This window comes from Hemiscyllium ocellatum, chromosome 9 (assembly GCF_020745735.1).
Source record: "Hemiscyllium ocellatum isolate sHemOce1 chromosome 9, sHemOce1.pat.X.cur, whole genome shotgun sequence".
In the NCBI taxonomy this organism is placed as follows: Eukaryota; Metazoa; Chordata; class Chondrichthyes; order Orectolobiformes; family Hemiscylliidae; genus Hemiscyllium; species Hemiscyllium ocellatum.
In genome coordinates, this window is record NC_083409.1 from 83,530,972 (window position 1) to 83,548,074 (window position 17,103).

Here is a 17,103-nt window from a genome sequence, read left to right on the forward strand (position 1 = left end):
CTGCCAAGATCAAGCTATCTACCACCCTGAGTAGATTCCTTATGACCTCTCCACAAAATGCCCTCCCAACTAATTTTGCATCATCAATGAATTTACATACATTACATTCTGCCCCCTCCTCAAAGTCACTAATATGTAAAAAAAAAGTGAAGCTCTAGTTCTGATTGTTGTGAGTTCCCATATCCCTCTAAACCCTTCTTACTTACAGAAGCCTTCTACATTTTGTAATTGTACCTACCTCCACCGGAGACAGGAATCATACGCAGTATTCCAAAACTGGCTGAACCAATGTCTTCAGTATTGCTGACAAAAGACACATTTTCAATTTGCAGTTATCGGGACAGTGCAAGAATACCAATTCAAGGTGAACACCATATAATAGTGTCACTCTCTTCTCGTACATCAGCATGCTTGCAAAGGTCCTGATGAGTGCAAGGCAAGAAGCTGCGAAAATATTTCTTGACAGGGCTGTGGAACCCAAAGTCACTGACAGCAAAGGGCAAGAGGGATGTGGAAATGACAGCAAAGAGTGGTCTCATAAGTGGCGGGGTGGAGGCTGAATGAGGACAATTATGAGGTGACGCATTTGTGCAGAGGGGCTCCAGATCAAGCTGAGCTCCTGACTGAACATCATATGAGGAGCTGGTTGAGGTGGCAGCGGAACAAGGATTGAACTGTTTGTTCCTTATTAATCAGGGTCATTCAGAAATTTCCATCAGCTGATGCGGCAGCAATCAAGGTACTCTGAGGATCTGAACTCTGATTCAAAGTCCAGAGCGCTCACCAAGGAATCTGTACCTTTCTGTGGCATCCCGTACACACAAAAACACACCACTGAACTTATCCTCGTCCCAAATAAAATGCAAAATTCCCAACGTGGAGACCCCACAATTATAGACAACCCCGAAACATCCACATAAAGCTCTTGCCGGATTTGGAAGTGAACTTTAATAAAAGTTTAATGAGGAGAAAGCAGGTCAGGCAGCATCCAAGGAACAGGAAATTCGATGTTTCGGGCATAAGAAGGGCTTATTCCTGATGAAGGGCTTATGCCCGAAACGTCGAATTTCCTGTTCCTTGGATGCTGCCTGACCTGCTGCGCTTTTCCAGCAACACATTTTCAGCTCTAAAAGTTTAATGAGCCTGGATGCAGTCTTATTAACCCGATTACATTTTTTGTTGATTCGGACAGTATTATTATTAAGGAGAGAGTAAAGTACAAGTTCACTCTCCCGCGCCATGTTTACAAGTGAATTTGCTGAGCATTTCAGAAGAATATTCTATGCTCGGTCACACAGAACAATTAATCAGCTCGCACTCTGGAGATCATTTGTGGGAGATTTGTGTATCGTTACAAATGGGGGGGGGGGTTTAATCAGGGAGACAATAGCTCACTTTCAATTGTTAAGGCTGAAGTGCAATACAAGATTCCAGATCTCATTAGAACTAATCAATCGATATTATCAGTGCGTAATACAGTCACTGATTAGCACAGAGAAAATTAGCTACTGATCTTTTATCACAGGCATGTTTCACACCGACTTGCTTTCACAATAGGAGCAAGAAGCAAATTAGGCCATTCGGCCCCTTTGAGTCTGCTCCACTATTCGATAAGATCCATTTTTGCCTTCACCTCTGCTTTCTCCACCAACCACAAACTTTGATTTCATTTTGTCACCTCTCAAAGCACAGAGGGTGAAAATAGAAGTCTTGCTCATTTTTTCTTTGATTCACTCATGGGATGAGGACGTTGCTGGCTAGGCCCAACATTTATTGCCAATCCCTAACTGCCCAAAGGAGTCAAGCACATTGCTGTGGGTCTAGAGTCACATGTAGGCCAGGCCAGGCTAGGTAAGGATGACTGTTCTGAGAGTCACCGGACCTGAAACATTAAGTCTGGTTTCTCTTCACTGGTCGCAGCGAAGTGTTGGATGGAGAAAGAGTGAGAGAGAGAGAGAGAGAGAGACACGCATTGAATCATGTTGTATCGATCGGTTATATAGAAGCTCCTTCAGAAACAATGATCAGATATTTTTAGCAAAAGGCAATAGAGAGAGAGAGAGATAAAAAAAACTCACTCCAGTCCTATCTCACGAGGTTTGGAAGTGGATGCATGTATGGTGACAGGAGATAGCCATCCCCCACAGAGTAAGGAACACTCCACCCCAAGCCCATGCACCAGAGAGTGTCAAGGCATCAGAGGGGAGAACACCCTCAAACACAAGCGTTCTTCCTGTAGTTGCTGGCATTGTCTGGCTCCAAGTTCCATTTCTTGGACACCTCTCCTGGCTGGGAGGATCTGGCCTTCCTGTATGTGTACGTGTAGCTACTGCAAGAAAAAACACATGAGAGCGACGAATCCACCATCTCACTCATCAACGTGAGATCTCAAGGTGTTGAGCCCACGTCTGGCTCATCTTTGGGCATGTGGGGAGGCAGGCTGGAACCAGGGAGGAAGCAGCAGGAAGGGGATGGTGCAGGGGGTGGCAAGGGGGAGCAGCGTGGTAGTGTGGGAGCATTCTCCGTTTCCAAAGAGGAGAGTGTTGATTTTTTTCCCCAATCTCCGTGAAATAGCACCGGATGCTCATTGTTCAATATTTAGTGGGCATGGACTGCACGGTGCCCAGATGGGGGTGGGGAGGAGGATATTGTGGCACTCCACCAGTTACAACTTCCAACCTGAAAACGACCAATTAATCCTGAATTTCAGTCTTCTGTGTGTTAATCAATCCTCAGTCTTAATTAATATATCATCCCCAATACCATGAGGTCCCACCTTGTCCAACAACGTTTTATGTGGAACCTTATTAAATGCATTCTGGAAATCCAAATGAACTATATCAAATCAAAAACTGGTTTCTATTTAACAAGATTCATTGCTATATCCCCGATGAACTTGAGCAATATGTCAAACATAATTTCCATTTCACAAATCATATTGACTCTGCTTGCGTCCATTAAGTGTTTCTATTTCTTCCTTAATGATGGACTCAAGCATTTTCCCAACCACAGATGTTTAGCTAATTGGCGAATAGTTTCCTGCTTTTTGTCTCCTCCTCTTCTTGAGCAGGAGCATCAGATTAGCAGTTTTCCATTCTTTGGAAACCTCCCAGAATTCAGTGCTAAAATATTTGGGCCAATGCCTCCATAATGTCTGTGACCACTTCCTTTAAAACCCCTGGAAATAGGCCATCAGGTCCTGGCAACTTGTTTGCATTCAGTCCCATCAGATGGTCAAAGACTTTGTTCTCAGGATCTTTGTCTTTAAATTTTAGTTTGAATCAGAGATCCTACATGTTGAAGCCAAAAGCATAATTCAATTAAGAAATGGAAACTTGAATGAAAATTGTTTGTCATGATGGTCATTCAGAGAGCTGGAGCAGACATGATGGGCCAAATGGCCTTCTTCCACACCAACAATTCTGTAGTTCTAAGCTTCTTGTCTTCGATTTGACTGTATATAATATTCAGGATTTATTCCTTAATCACCATAGCAATTAATATTCTTTATATTATTCATTCATTATGCTCCCACCCTGCTCATCAATGATCCCACCAACCATGTTTGACAAATTTGCTTAAGTTCTTTGAGGGTACAACGATCAATCTTGTTAAATGGTTCTGACATAGATCTCATATACGGAGACCATTTTCCAATAAGACTTGGAGACAGGAAAACTGCCTTTGCTGACAAACCCTGTGCATATGACTCAGTGTGAAGCACAGGCATACTGTTGAAACTCTCCAGAATCTGCTGTGTGAGAACATACAGCTAATCAAGTCCATAACCAGCAAGCAACAGTGCCATGCACATCACTGAGATTAAGTCAGCCACCCGCACATATCAATAACAGACTCCTACAATCCTCACAGGAAAACAATATTAAATAAGGGATGATTTGGACTGGGATGTACAAAGTTAAAAATCACACAACACCAGGTTATAGTCCAACAGGTTTAATTGAAAGCACACTAGCTTTCGGAGCGACGCTCCTTCATCAGGTGATAATGGAGGGCTCAATTCTAACACAGAACTTATAGCAAGAATTTACAGTGTGATGTAAACACTGCTTAAACAGGCTTAACAGGCAATCAATTTTTCAATGTATAATTTCCGTTACATCACACTGTAAATTCGTTATAAATTCTGTGTTAGGATTGAGCCCGCCATTATCACCTGATGCAGGAGCGTCGCTCCGAAAGCTAGTGTGCTTCCAATTAAACCTGTTGGACTATAACCGGGTGTTGCGTGATTTTTAACTTTAAATAAGGGAGGTGATATGACTGTCGCTAACAAGAGAAACTAGGGAGCAAAGGACATACAAATTTCCCCAAAAGAAAAAGCAGCAGACCAGAGGTTTGGGAGCAGTTTAGATTTTAGCACAGGACAAAGGGATTGATTAAGAGGGGAAAATACAGTGCGAGTAAGCTTTCAAGGAACATACAAACTGATTGCAAAAGCTTCTATAGATATGAGCAGAGAAAAAGATTAGTGGAAGAAAAGAGTAGGTCCTTTATAATCAGAAACTGGGGAAGTTATAATGGGGAACTTAAAAATGGCAACTTATTTATACACATATTATGATTCTGCCTTCACAATGGAGGACACAAATAATGTCCCAAATTGTTGGAGAACACAAGTTCTAGTGAGACAGGGAAGCTGAAGGAGATCAGATATAGTAGGGCAACAGTGTTTGGGAAATTGATGAGATTAAAGGCTGACAAATCACCATGGAATGAAAATCTACAGCCCAGACTTAATGAAGTAGCTCTAGAAATAGTGGGTGCATTGATGGTTATAATTCAAGATTGTATAGACTCTGGAAGAGTCCCTATGATTTGAAGGGTAGCTAATATAACAATTATTATAAAAAGAGAAAAGAACAGAGATGTACAGATGGGTTTGTCTGACATTGATATTGGGAAAATATTAAAATCCATTATAAAGGATTTAATAAAATTTAAAATTGCAGATGAGGTGGTGATGGCCTAGTGAAGTTATCACTAGACTGTTAATGCAGAGATCCTGGTAACATTCAGGGGTCCTGGTTTGAATCTTGGCATGGCAGATGGCGGAATTTGAATTCAATAAATATCTGAAATTAGAAGTCTAATAACGACCGTGAAACCATTGTTGATTTTGACGAAAAGGCTATGGTGCATTAGTGTTGTTTAGGGAAGGAAACTGCCATCCTTATCTACTCTGCTGTACATGTGACTCCAGACCCACAGCAATGTGGTTCTGGAGAAAGAGAGAGCGCGAGAGAGAGCACGTGAGAAAGAGAGAGAGAGCATGAGCGAGAGAGAGCGCGAGATTCAGCATGGAACGCCACCTGCCATATAGCTGTTTCTTGGACCAACAGCCTCAAAACTGACTGAACAGCCAGATTGCTAAACCAAACCAAAGAAAAGCTGAGCTGGGAGAACTGGCCAACCCTCTCATTTGAATAAGTGTTTTTCTTTAAAACTTGAAAGCCTTTTGACTAAGGCAGCATCTATTAGCTATAATCAAACTGACCCTAAAACCCTGCACCTAGATTTTTCTGAATTGCTGCATTTACGACCTCTCTGAAACAAAGCCAAGATCAGCATCACCTTGTTAAATCAGCAGCATCGTCACAGTGCTAAATCAGTAGATTTTAGTCAGTCAGGCAACACATGTCAATGCCCCTTAGGAAGGGAAAAAAACTTGCTTTCAGCATAAATGGAGTTTTGATGGAGTGCATGTGTGGAAGATGCTCCAGCTCAGTTGCAATGTCACTTATCAGCAAATGACAACTGACAATATCTAGGTTTTCAGGCGAAGAACAATCACTTTAAGAAAAGTTGTAGATTAAGCATGCCTGATGAAGAGTTCCCCCAGCAAGCATGCAATTGCTTCAAGACAAAAATAAAATGGAAAAGTAAAGGTAACCATTATAGCTGAAGGCAGGGGGAAGGGGGGGGGTTTAATATCAGGGAAAGTGTGAGGCATAGTTTCATCAAAATTACAAGTGGAATAAAAAGGAATTTGTGTTGTACCAAGAGGTCAAAGGCTAAACATAGACTGGCAGCATTTCCACTGCATGTATCGGACTCATAATTATCAGTTATCTTCATGCAAACAGCTCTTGCAACTCATTTTTGCCAAGGTTATGTATCCGTGTAACTACAAATGTTTTTTTTGACAATAAACCCATTTGAGAAGCTCTGTCAAAGTTCAATAGTTCCTTTACCACTGTCTCAAATATCACTGAAACACATTCAGGATGCATGGTGTTGAAATGAAAAATATATTTCCTTTGAGGTTGGAAACTAGCCTGAACCATATCACAAAGATAACATTTACACTTAGAAGTAATGAATTTTGTACTATATGATTCACACTAATTAGGAACAAAGTTTAACATGCAACAGTATTTGGAATTTAGAAAATTCCCTGCACTTTCTCCACACCTTTTATCTACATCCCTTTTAAATTATGTTATAGTGTCGGCCATGAAAGCTCTTTGTGATAAAATCATCCACGTTCAAAACTACCCAACTGCATAGGGGATAAATTGGATAGATTCTCTGCTACTGGTGTAATGTACAAAATTTAATCTCAAGCTCTTCCACAATGACTATGCATGACAAAATGGGCCACCAAAGACAACATTGCACTGTTAACTATCCAAATCAAAATAAATGATAGGAAGTGGTGGAATCACAACTGTGACACCAAAGCTTTGGAGTTCAGGCAAACTACCCTGTGTGTGTGTTTCCCAGTACCCTTCAGAAGAAACAGCATCAGCTTCAAGGATAGGGATGTGATTAAGGATGAGCAATAAATGTCCACATCCTATAAAGGAATTAAGAAAAAGATAATTTACACTATGGCACTTTCCAAAATATAAGAGCTGCCCTAGGCATCAGCCCTTCAATATTGTTGGAAAGATCACCCCAAGAAGGTACCACTGTGCTGGACTGATCATCATCCTACTGCTGACCATGAAGGCTGTAAATAGCAATACAGATTGGCAGACCATTTTACCAATTCCTACTGTAACTTCTGCATACACGCCAATGAAATCATTAAAGTGCCTGTAGCGTGTATTATTTCAGGGCTTTAGTCTTGACTGGAGTGGATAAGATCCTGAATGTTCTTGACAAGACAGACATGAAAAGGATGTTTTCATCTTGTGGATCAGCAAAAATTGGTGAAAACTAAGGCTTGTCCCTTTAAGGCAGCGATGAGGAGAAATCTTGATTCCAGTGAGTTATGAGACTTTGGAACTTATTGCTACAGAAATTGTAGGAGGCAGGGCCACTGGATGTATATAAGCCAGAGGAAGATAGATTCTTGTTTGCCAGGGGAATTAACATTTATTGGAACAAGATGGGAATGTGTAATTAGAACTATTAGCATAGCTAATTGAGGAGAAATCCCAGTAGCCTTTCAATGTTGCTGTAACCTATGACACAAAACCATGGTGATTCACTTCAGCAGGGTTTTCATTTAATTCTATATCCGAGATTTATATTGTCATTGTCAGATGAAGACATTTCCTGCTCTATGCTACTCACAGGTCTAAAATCAATACAACTTCCTCTCAAATAATAACAGCATCTTTTTTCTCAACTCGTAAATTCATCTACTTGAAAGGTTTAAAGCAAAATAAACTCGGTTACTTGTTAGAGCTCCCCTCATACATTGATGAACTGAATCAGAGTGCAACAAAAAGCAAAAGACAAAGGACAATTCTTTGATGGAAGGAAAATTTATATTTAAAATGATCCACTGAAAGGTATGTAAAGAATGATAAAAATTATCTTGTATATATGCATGTATTATCAGAAGGCTCCAAAATAATCGGATTACAAATACAACGTAAATTGGAGTGTTTCTCCTTCTCCAATTCACTGCAAATTCCATAATCAAGTATGACTCACAGCAGGCAGTATTACGAAATTAGGAAGTTGCATTGTGAAAGAATTTATGAATCACTGCCCATCCCAGTGTTAAGTCAACTACATATTTTATGTTTCTACATACCCACCACAACAAGCAATGTTATCCTTCTGATCTTGTCAACCTGATATTTTAATCAAAAGTCTTACCCTTTGAAGCTCATCCAGGCCATATTCCACTGCTGATGTAAGTACATCCAGAGCCTGAAAAAAAAGGAAAGACATCAAAAGGCTCAAGTAAACGAATGTTTGGGTTTAATCGTGATCATGGATTACTATTCATCTATTCATTTTGAGGGATGCTTTAATCTTGAAGCAAGTATGATGTGCACATATATCAGTGTTACTCATTTTCAACACGTTTCTGCCAGTTTCCATGTGAGGTTTTGGGTTCCACTGCCGAGAATGAAACATCTATACAAATTCCTTTGAAGGATATTCACTCCACATCACTGGCAGGAATAGCATCAGCGTTGACAGACTACACAGGAATATCTCAAAACAAAAAATTTATTCCCCCTGCTAAAGGATACAAAGATGCTCAACTGATACTGAAAAGAATATTTTCTGAAAATACATAATGATCACATTGAGTCATAGAAGTGTACAGCATGAAAACTCATACGTGCTGACCAGATATCCTAAATTAATCTAGTCCCATTTGCCAGTACTTGGTCCATATCCCTCTAAATTCTTCCTGTTCATTACCCCATCCAGATTTCTTTAAAATATCATAATTGTACTAGCCTCCACCACTTCCTCTGGCAGCTCATTCCATACATGTACCACCCTCTGCATGAAAAGGTTGACCCTTAGGTTCCTTTTAAATCTTTCCTCTCTCACCCTGAACCTATGTCCCGTAGTTCTAGACTCCCTCACCCCCGGGAACAAGACATGTCTATTTACCCTATCCATGTCGCTCATGAATTTATAAATCTCTCTAAGGTCACCCCTCAGCCTCCGACCCTCTAGTGAAAACAGCCTCTTCAGCCACTCCCTATAGTTCAAACCTTTCAATCCTGGCAACATTCTAAGTCTTTTCTGAACCCTTTCAAGTTTCACAATATCCTTACTATAGCAAGGAGACCAGAACTGTATTCCAAAAGTGGCCTTAAAATATGCTCCATTTGGCTATAATGATTGTGGAATGGTTTTTTTGGAATGATTCAATGGATTTTTTATTAAAAATGTTATTATAAAAACTACTGGGAAAACACAAGTTTCTCTGAATTTCAAAAGGCAAATCATTTTACCAAAATGCCTCCTCATAAGTGCTCATGAAAAAGTTTAAGACTGGTGGATAGCAACAGGGTGGAGAAGCCAATGCGGTGGAAAATATTCAAGAGAAATGGAAAAAATGTTTTTAAAATGTATCTAGACTTTTTACAACAATACAAATTGCAAAACCTGTGTAACTTTCACTGGATTGGTCAGATGTGGTTCCCTATCATTTCATATGCCATCACTCCAATAGTATAATATCCTCCTGCAAATTTAGTAGCTGATCTTGAATAGATATTTATACCTGCAGTAATGAAATATTCATCAATTACACACCATCTTCCATCTCTGTGTAAGCGTTTTGATAAGGAATGTAGAAAATGAATTAGCCACTTTGGTGTGCATCACTCATGTTTCCTTGGTGTGAGGGTGCCGGTTTTGGACTGGGGTGGACAAAGTTAAAAATCACATAACACCATGTTATAGTCCAACAGGTTTATTTGGAAGTACAAGCTTTTGGAACAGTGCTCCTTTGTCAGGTAGCTAGTGGAGCAGGATCATAGGACACAGAATTTATAGCACAAGGTCATAGTGTCACACAACTGATGCAATGTATTGAACAAACCTAGATTGCTGTTAAGTCTTTAATCAGTGAGAATCGGTTACAGGTTTCGATTCATTAATACATAAACCCCATTAACTTTTTTCAAGTCATATTCCAGAGATAACTTAATATTTTTTAAAAAAAGGTGACATCTCAGCTCAGACAATGCATTAAAGGGGTGAGGTTAGAGTCTGTCTGTATTCCAACCTTGAATCAGACCGGTTCTATTCCCAAAGTAGCAATTTATAACATGTCACATGGACTGACTGACTACTGATTGTGTGCTTTTTGAACAAAATAGAATGTATCTGCAAATACAAATTGACCCCATTGACTTATGTGTGTGTGCACGTGTGAGTATGGAAGAGGGAGTGAGAGAATGTGCGTGCATGTGTACACAAGTGTGATGGAGTACATGCCTGTGAGAGGGTGTGTGAGAGAATGTGGGGGTGTGTGTCTGAGAGAGAACGTGTGTATGAATGACTGTCTGCATGAGCATGTGAGTGGGATCACATAAGAGCGTGTGTATATAGTGTAGTGGGGTCACCTGTAGTGTGACATGAACCAAACTTCAGGTTGAGGCCATCCTTATGGGTGCCAAACTTAGCAATCAGCCTCTGCACGGCAACTCTGTTGTTTTGTATCCCAAAGTCAGCCTTGGAGGACAGTCACCCGAAGATTTGAGGCTGAAAGTCGCTGACCGCTTAAGTGATCCCCAACTGGGAAGGAACATCCCTGTCTGGCGATTGTTGTGTGGTGTCCATTCATCCATTGTCGTAGTGTCTGCTTGGTCTTGCCAATGTACCATGGCTTGGGGCAACCTTGCCTACAGCATATGGGATAGACAACGCTGGCCAAGTCACATGGGTATCTGCCACGCACGTGGTGGGTGCTGTCCCCGTGCGTAATAGTGGTATCCACGTCAACAAACTGGCACGTCTTGCATGGTTGCCATGACAGGGTTGAATGGTGTTGTAATTGGTGCTGTATTGAAGGCTGAACAGATTGCTGCAAGCAAAGGTCTGTTTAAGGTTTAGCGGTTGTTTAAAGGTGAGAAATGGAGGTGTAGGCAAGGTCTTGGCGAGGTGCTCGTCCTCACTTATAATGTGTTGCAGGCTACAAAGAACATGGTACACTTTCACCACTCCTGGGAAGTACTGGACAATGAATGGCACCCTATCGGCCATATCCCTTGTCTGTCTCCTGATGAGTCGTTATGGTTTCTCACTGTGGCACATCAGAACTGGCAATGAGTTGAGCATCGTACCCTATTCTTATCAGAGCATCCTTTAGAACCTTCAGATGTCCGTCCCATTCCTCTTCATTTGAACAGATTAGATTAGATTACTTACAGTATGGAAACAGGCCCTTCGGCCCAACAAGTCCACACCGACCCGCCGAAGCGCAACCCACCCATACCCCTACATTTACCCCTTACCTAACACTACGGGCAATTTAGCATGGCCAATTCACCTGACCCGCACATCTTTGTGACTGTGGGAGGAAACCGGAGCACCCGGAGGAAACCCACGCAGACACGGGGAGAATGTGCAAACTCCACACAGTCAGTCGCCTGAGGCGGGAATTGAACCCAGGTCCCTGGCGCTGTGAGGCAGCAGTGCTAACCACTGTGCCACCGTGCCGCCTTGTGTATGCGTAGGGCTTATGCGTAGGGGATGGCTGTTTTAATATGTTAGGGTGGAAGCTGGAGAAGTGAAGCACAATGAGGTTATCCATGGGCCTGTGGTAGAGTGACGTACTGAAGTGTCCGTCCTTGATGGAGATGCGCGTGTACAAGAATGAGACTGATTCTAAAGATTAATCCATGGCAAGTCTGATAGTGGGATGAAACTTGTTAATATGACTGTATAGTTGTTTCAGTGACTCCTTGCCATGAGTCCAGAGGAAGAAAATGTCATCAATATATTTGGTGTATAGATTGGTTGAAGGTCCGTGCATCAAAGAAGTCTTGTTCAAACTTGTGCGTGAAAATATCGGCATATTGGCATGCAAACTTGGACCCTCACACACAGGCGCACACACACACACATAAGTCTATGGGGGTGAATTTGAATTTGCAGATTTGTATTTACAGATACATTCTATATTGTTCAAAAAGCACACAATCTGAGATCAGTCAGTCAGTCCATGTGACATTTTATAAATTCCTACTTTGGAAATAGAACCAGTCTGACTCAAGGTTGGAATATAGACAGACTCTAACCTCACACCATTAATGCATTGTCTGAGCTGAGATGTCACTTTTTTTAAAATATAAAACCTTAAGTTATCTCGGGAATGTGACTTGAAAAATGTTCATGGGATTTGCATACTAATGAATCGAAACCTGCAACCTGTCTAAGTGATTAAAGACTTAGGTTTGTTTAATACATCGCATCAGTTGTACTACACTTTGATCTTTTACTATAAACTCTGTGTCCTATGATCCTGTCCCATTGGCATTCTATTTTGGAGCAGCATTCCAAAAGCTTGTATTTCCAAATAAATCTGTTGGACTATAACTTGGCGTTGTGTGATTTTTAATTCATGTTTTCTTGTTAGAGTTACATTTGCTCAGATTTTGAAAGGTAAGAACATAGTTTTCTAGCATCTTTCTAACCTAGATAACTCAGTTGGTAAAGTCAGCATGTAATTGAACTACACAAATGAGATGGTCTCAGATTCATCTCCTGTTCTGTGTAATAGAATAGTTATGCAGGGAAAGGAATAACATGCCACATAAATGTTATTCCTTGACTACATCTCTCTCCCTGCTTCACAGTATGCTGGAACAGATATTAGGTGTGGATGATATGAGGTTTGATTATAATGTCATTACAGACAAACCATCTCAATGTTGAAATACACAGGTGAAGAATGGCCACACAAGCAAAGTTTCCAGGGGATGCCAGTGCTCATAAAATCTTACCGACTTGAATCATCATCTTTAGAAGAGGGAAGGACATGAACAAAACAAATGGCTACAAATCACACCCATGAAAATGGATAATGCAGCAAACTCTATACTGATTTTCTTCCCTCTGGGGCGCAATCTGTAAGGAGTGATATCACATTAGATGTTCCCTCCTCTGCTGTAAATGCTGAAGGAGTTCCAACTCTCTCAGTCTGTTCAACCCTTCGAGCAAGAAGACATCCTGATCTCAAAATCAACAAAGAAATATCTATTACACTAACAAAGTATTTCTTTAGGAGTACAAAATTAAAGTTTTGAAGCTAGAATTTCTGATTTGGAAGACACCTGCAGCGTCGGAGGCTGAGGGGTGACCGTATAGAGGTTTACAAAATTATGAGGGGCATGGATAGGATAAATAGGCAAAGTCTTTTCCCTGGGGTCGGGGAGTCCAGAACTAGAGGGCATAGGTTTAGTGTGAGAGGGGAAGATATAAAGGAGACCTAAGGGGTAACTTTTCCACACAGAGGGTGGTATGTGGATGGAATGAGCTGCCAGAGGAAGTAGTGGAGGCTGGTACAATTGCAACATTTAAAAAGTATTTGGATGGGTATATAAATAGGAAGGGTTTGGAGGGATGTGGGCCGGGTGCTGGCAGTTGGAACTAGATTGGTTTGGGATATCTGATTGGCATGGACAGGTTGGAGTGAAGGGTCTGTTTCCATGCTGTACATCTCTATGACTCTGACTCTCTTCAGTACAGTGTGAATCCTACAGACATCCTGTGGCACATTGGAAATAAAACAAGTTGCAACATGTTAAATGCTGAGCATCATCTGTTTATCAAACAGAATATTTTGTTTTTTAAACTGATAAATATGGAATCTTTCACAGTACAATGTTGGGTAGTATGTTGCAAACCAAATGCTCTGAGTTGAATGATTTCACTGTTAAATATAGCTCTCCTGATGATCTGAGCTAAAGTTCCAATGTCATATCAAGACTCAGAAATTGATCCAAAAAAAAAGCCCTGAAACAGGGATTACAAACAGTGAAAACTAAGTGCCTCAATCGGAAATATTATTGTTATTGGTTATTTCTCTCTTTGATACAATATTTAATTTTCAGTTATAACCATGACACTTGGAATTAAATCACAGCATTAAATGAAATTTTGAAAGGAACTACGAGCATTATTTTGATTCATAGACCTCACTACTTCCAAAAACAGAAAAGCTTTGTTCGATCAACCAGTTCTGTCCACAATATTCTTTAGAAACATATGTTTAAAATGCAAGGGAAATTTTACATTTGTGTGCATTTCCGTCCTACTCTTTCCACTATGTCCACATGTCCACAACAATAAATGAAACTGTTAACTTGTCTACAGAAACTGGTCATACTGTGATTGCACCCTCCAGCAGTGCTGACACGTAGTGCTTTATTTTTGTGTTTCTTAGCTCTTCATCTTGAACTGCAGGAAAACCCCTTCAATTCCAACGAACTTTGATTTAACACTTTCCAAATTTCAGTTGCTTTTAAGCTATGCACAAAATGCGTGAAGAACATCTTATATCATCACTTACTGCTTGCCAAAGGGATGATGTACTTATACCATAACAAACTTACATAGAAAAACTTTATTATAAATGAGAACAGGAATCTTGGAAGGAAATATAGAAATAATGTAGTGTAACTTTTTAAATACTGTTTGAGTAAACTCCTCTACTGACCTCCAAATGAAATTTCCTGGAAAACTACACTTGATCTTCCCTCTCCATTTGCAACATTACAAGTGATTGATGAATTTTGAAAATCATATGCGTGCACTAGTGGAGTATTCTTAGCTCAAGCCTGGAGTACAAAAAAGTGATGCACTTGTAGGAAGGTTGGATTTTACTAGGGATTTAACATCAGAATTCTGGGCAATTGGGAAAATGCTAGTCACCAGTACATTCTAGATTAATGATGTGATTCATGACATGGACCTAAAGGTTCCACTGTTGGGAGACAACTGTTAAAAATAGACATGTTTCCAGCTGGTGTTCTGGATTAATCCACAACAATAATTTAACTGATACCAAAGATATTTAATAGGTGATTTGAAGTTGCTAACATCAACATTAATGGATGATAAAGACATCACATTAGCGTCAATAGACCTACCTTCATGTGGAAACCAACAATTACATTGCCACCATCACAGGGGCCTGCTGCTGGTCTGGCCCTTTTGTTTTAAAATGAGGCAATAAGCTCCTTTTAACATGAAAATCAGCATCCATCAACAAGAAAAGTGACTACCACTTAAAAACAGACAAGAACACACCTGATGCATGCTTCCTCCTAGCTTAGTGGCAGTATGATTAACAGGTATGAAAAGGTAACTTTTAAATTATTCTCTTGGAGCCAGCATAGAGTCCTATAAAGATAATGCAGTAAGCTCCCTCTGTTCACCCCCACCACCATCTCCACCCAACCCCTAAACTGTGATCACAAGCCCATTTTGTCCTTAGCCCTGCTACCACCCTGGTCAAGACTGAACTTACTGCCCATCCCATGACAAATAAACTGCATTGAATGTCTATTTGATATCTGTGGTACATGTATTGTCATTAAATAAGGCCTGGACCATGCTACACAAGGCGTAAATGGCTGGTTCACTTAACCAGTCGGCTTCTCATGTTAAAAATACTTCACATAGCCCAGAAACAAACGTACTCACTATATTGCGGCTCAGCATCACACAGTTTGTGTAGAGAAACTCAACCACAGCCAGGAAGACATCTGGCTGCACATCTGAAAGAACAAATGGAACTTCGGCTTCTTTGGCATCACGTGACAGAACTCGCTGGGCAAACATTGTTCTAAATGCCTCACAGCGATATGCTAAGATGCAGCGGTGAGCATACACCACTTTCTGCTCCTCTCCGACAATGAATTTTACATCACTGGTTACAAAAAGAAAGATAAAAACAAAATTAATCACAACACAAAAGTATATTTTGAATGCTCATCCTGGGGAACAAATAGAACATTCACAGCAACATCAGAAAATGCTGGCAAAACTCAGCAGGTCTGGCAGCATCTGTGGTAAGAAAGCAGAGTTAATGTTATGAGTCCTATGACTCATCAGAAAATGCATAGAATTGGCATATCATAACTGCACCTTTAGAAATCTGAATTGCTGCACAGTGTATCTCAAAATAGTTTGGTAGATAGTTATTAACTTTTCCATTGTGTTTATAAATTTCATAAACTTGGAAATTAAACAAAGTAAGGACTATAATTATTGGCATGCAACAGGAAAAGGGAGCACTAGGTAACAATAATTTTCTCCCTTCCTCTACACTTCTGATAGTGTTGATTCCTTACAGGGATTTAATTCCACTGTTAGACACTGAAATACTCTCTTTCCATAAGCTATTCAACTGTAGAATGCTTCACTGACAAGCCTAATGGTCACCACATGTTGTATATATGCTAATATTGTCAGCAGATGTTGACAATGGGTTTTCAGGAGTGGATGATTTCCCCTTAAAAGATACAAAGCTAAACACTGAACCATGTATTAACTCTGGCCAACATGCAACCACAAATGACAAAACCTTACAAAGCATTAGCTGCTCAAATCCAACATTCAGCTGTTACCCTACCTCACCAGCCAGATATTGCCATGTGTTTCTTATATTTAGTGCTAAAATGTGACCTTTCAGTCTGCAGTTCAGCTCCTAAGAAGCATTACAGTCATCCTACAGTTCTGCTGGCATTGATCGTAGTCTAAGGAGATTGAAATGAAACAAATAAGATTATGCTTTGACACAAAGATGCAATGACAACAAAGACAGCCAAAAAGCTTTTTAACTAAGCCTTTGATCCATATTTTCTAATGTCTCCTTCTTTGGCTTGATTTTTGTCTGCTTATTATCTGATCAAATGCTCTTTTGAAATACTTTGGGACATTTTACAATATTGAAAGTGCTATTAAAATGTCGTTGACCTCCAATAGTTCGTTCTTTTTAAATGAATTATACTATTGTTACATCCATTAAATCCTAATTTAAAGTCAACCTGCTGAATACCATTTCAATTTTAATAGTTGCCCTTGAGAAGGTGGTGGTTGAGCTGCCTTCTTGAACTGTTAAGAGTCCATGTGCTGTGGGTTGACCCACAATACCATCAGGGAGGGAATTCCAGGATTTTGCCACGGAAATAGTGAAGGAACGGCAATACATTTCCAAGTCAGGATGGTGAGTGGCTCGGAAGAGAATGTTTCTGTGTACTGGCTGCCCTTGTGCAAAGGATCTTTGGGGAATTTCTGCAGTATATCTTGCAGGCAGTACATGCTGCTGCTACTGAATGTTGGTGGTGGAGGGAGTGGATGCTTATGGATGTGGTGCCGATCAAATGTGCTGCTTTGTCCTGGATAGTGTCAAGTTTA

At 40.4% G+C, this 17,103-nt stretch overlaps 1 protein-coding gene across 2 annotated transcripts in view; it reads right to left on the reverse strand.

Annotated features, from left to right (window-relative positions):
• Positions 1-17,103, reverse strand: part of LOC132818789 (BTB/POZ domain-containing protein 19-like) — a 151,556-nt gene that overhangs the window by 127,414 nt on the left and 7,039 nt on the right. For both annotated transcript variants that reach the window (XM_060829872.1, XM_060829873.1), the window contains exons 2-3: positions 15,388-15,613; positions 8,080-8,133 (exon numbers count right to left, since the gene is read on the reverse strand). In XM_060829872.1, the coding sequence (XP_060685855.1) occupies positions 8,080-8,133; positions 15,388-15,613 (280 nt within the window). The remainder of the gene's footprint in view (positions 1-8,079; positions 8,134-15,387; positions 15,614-17,103) is intronic.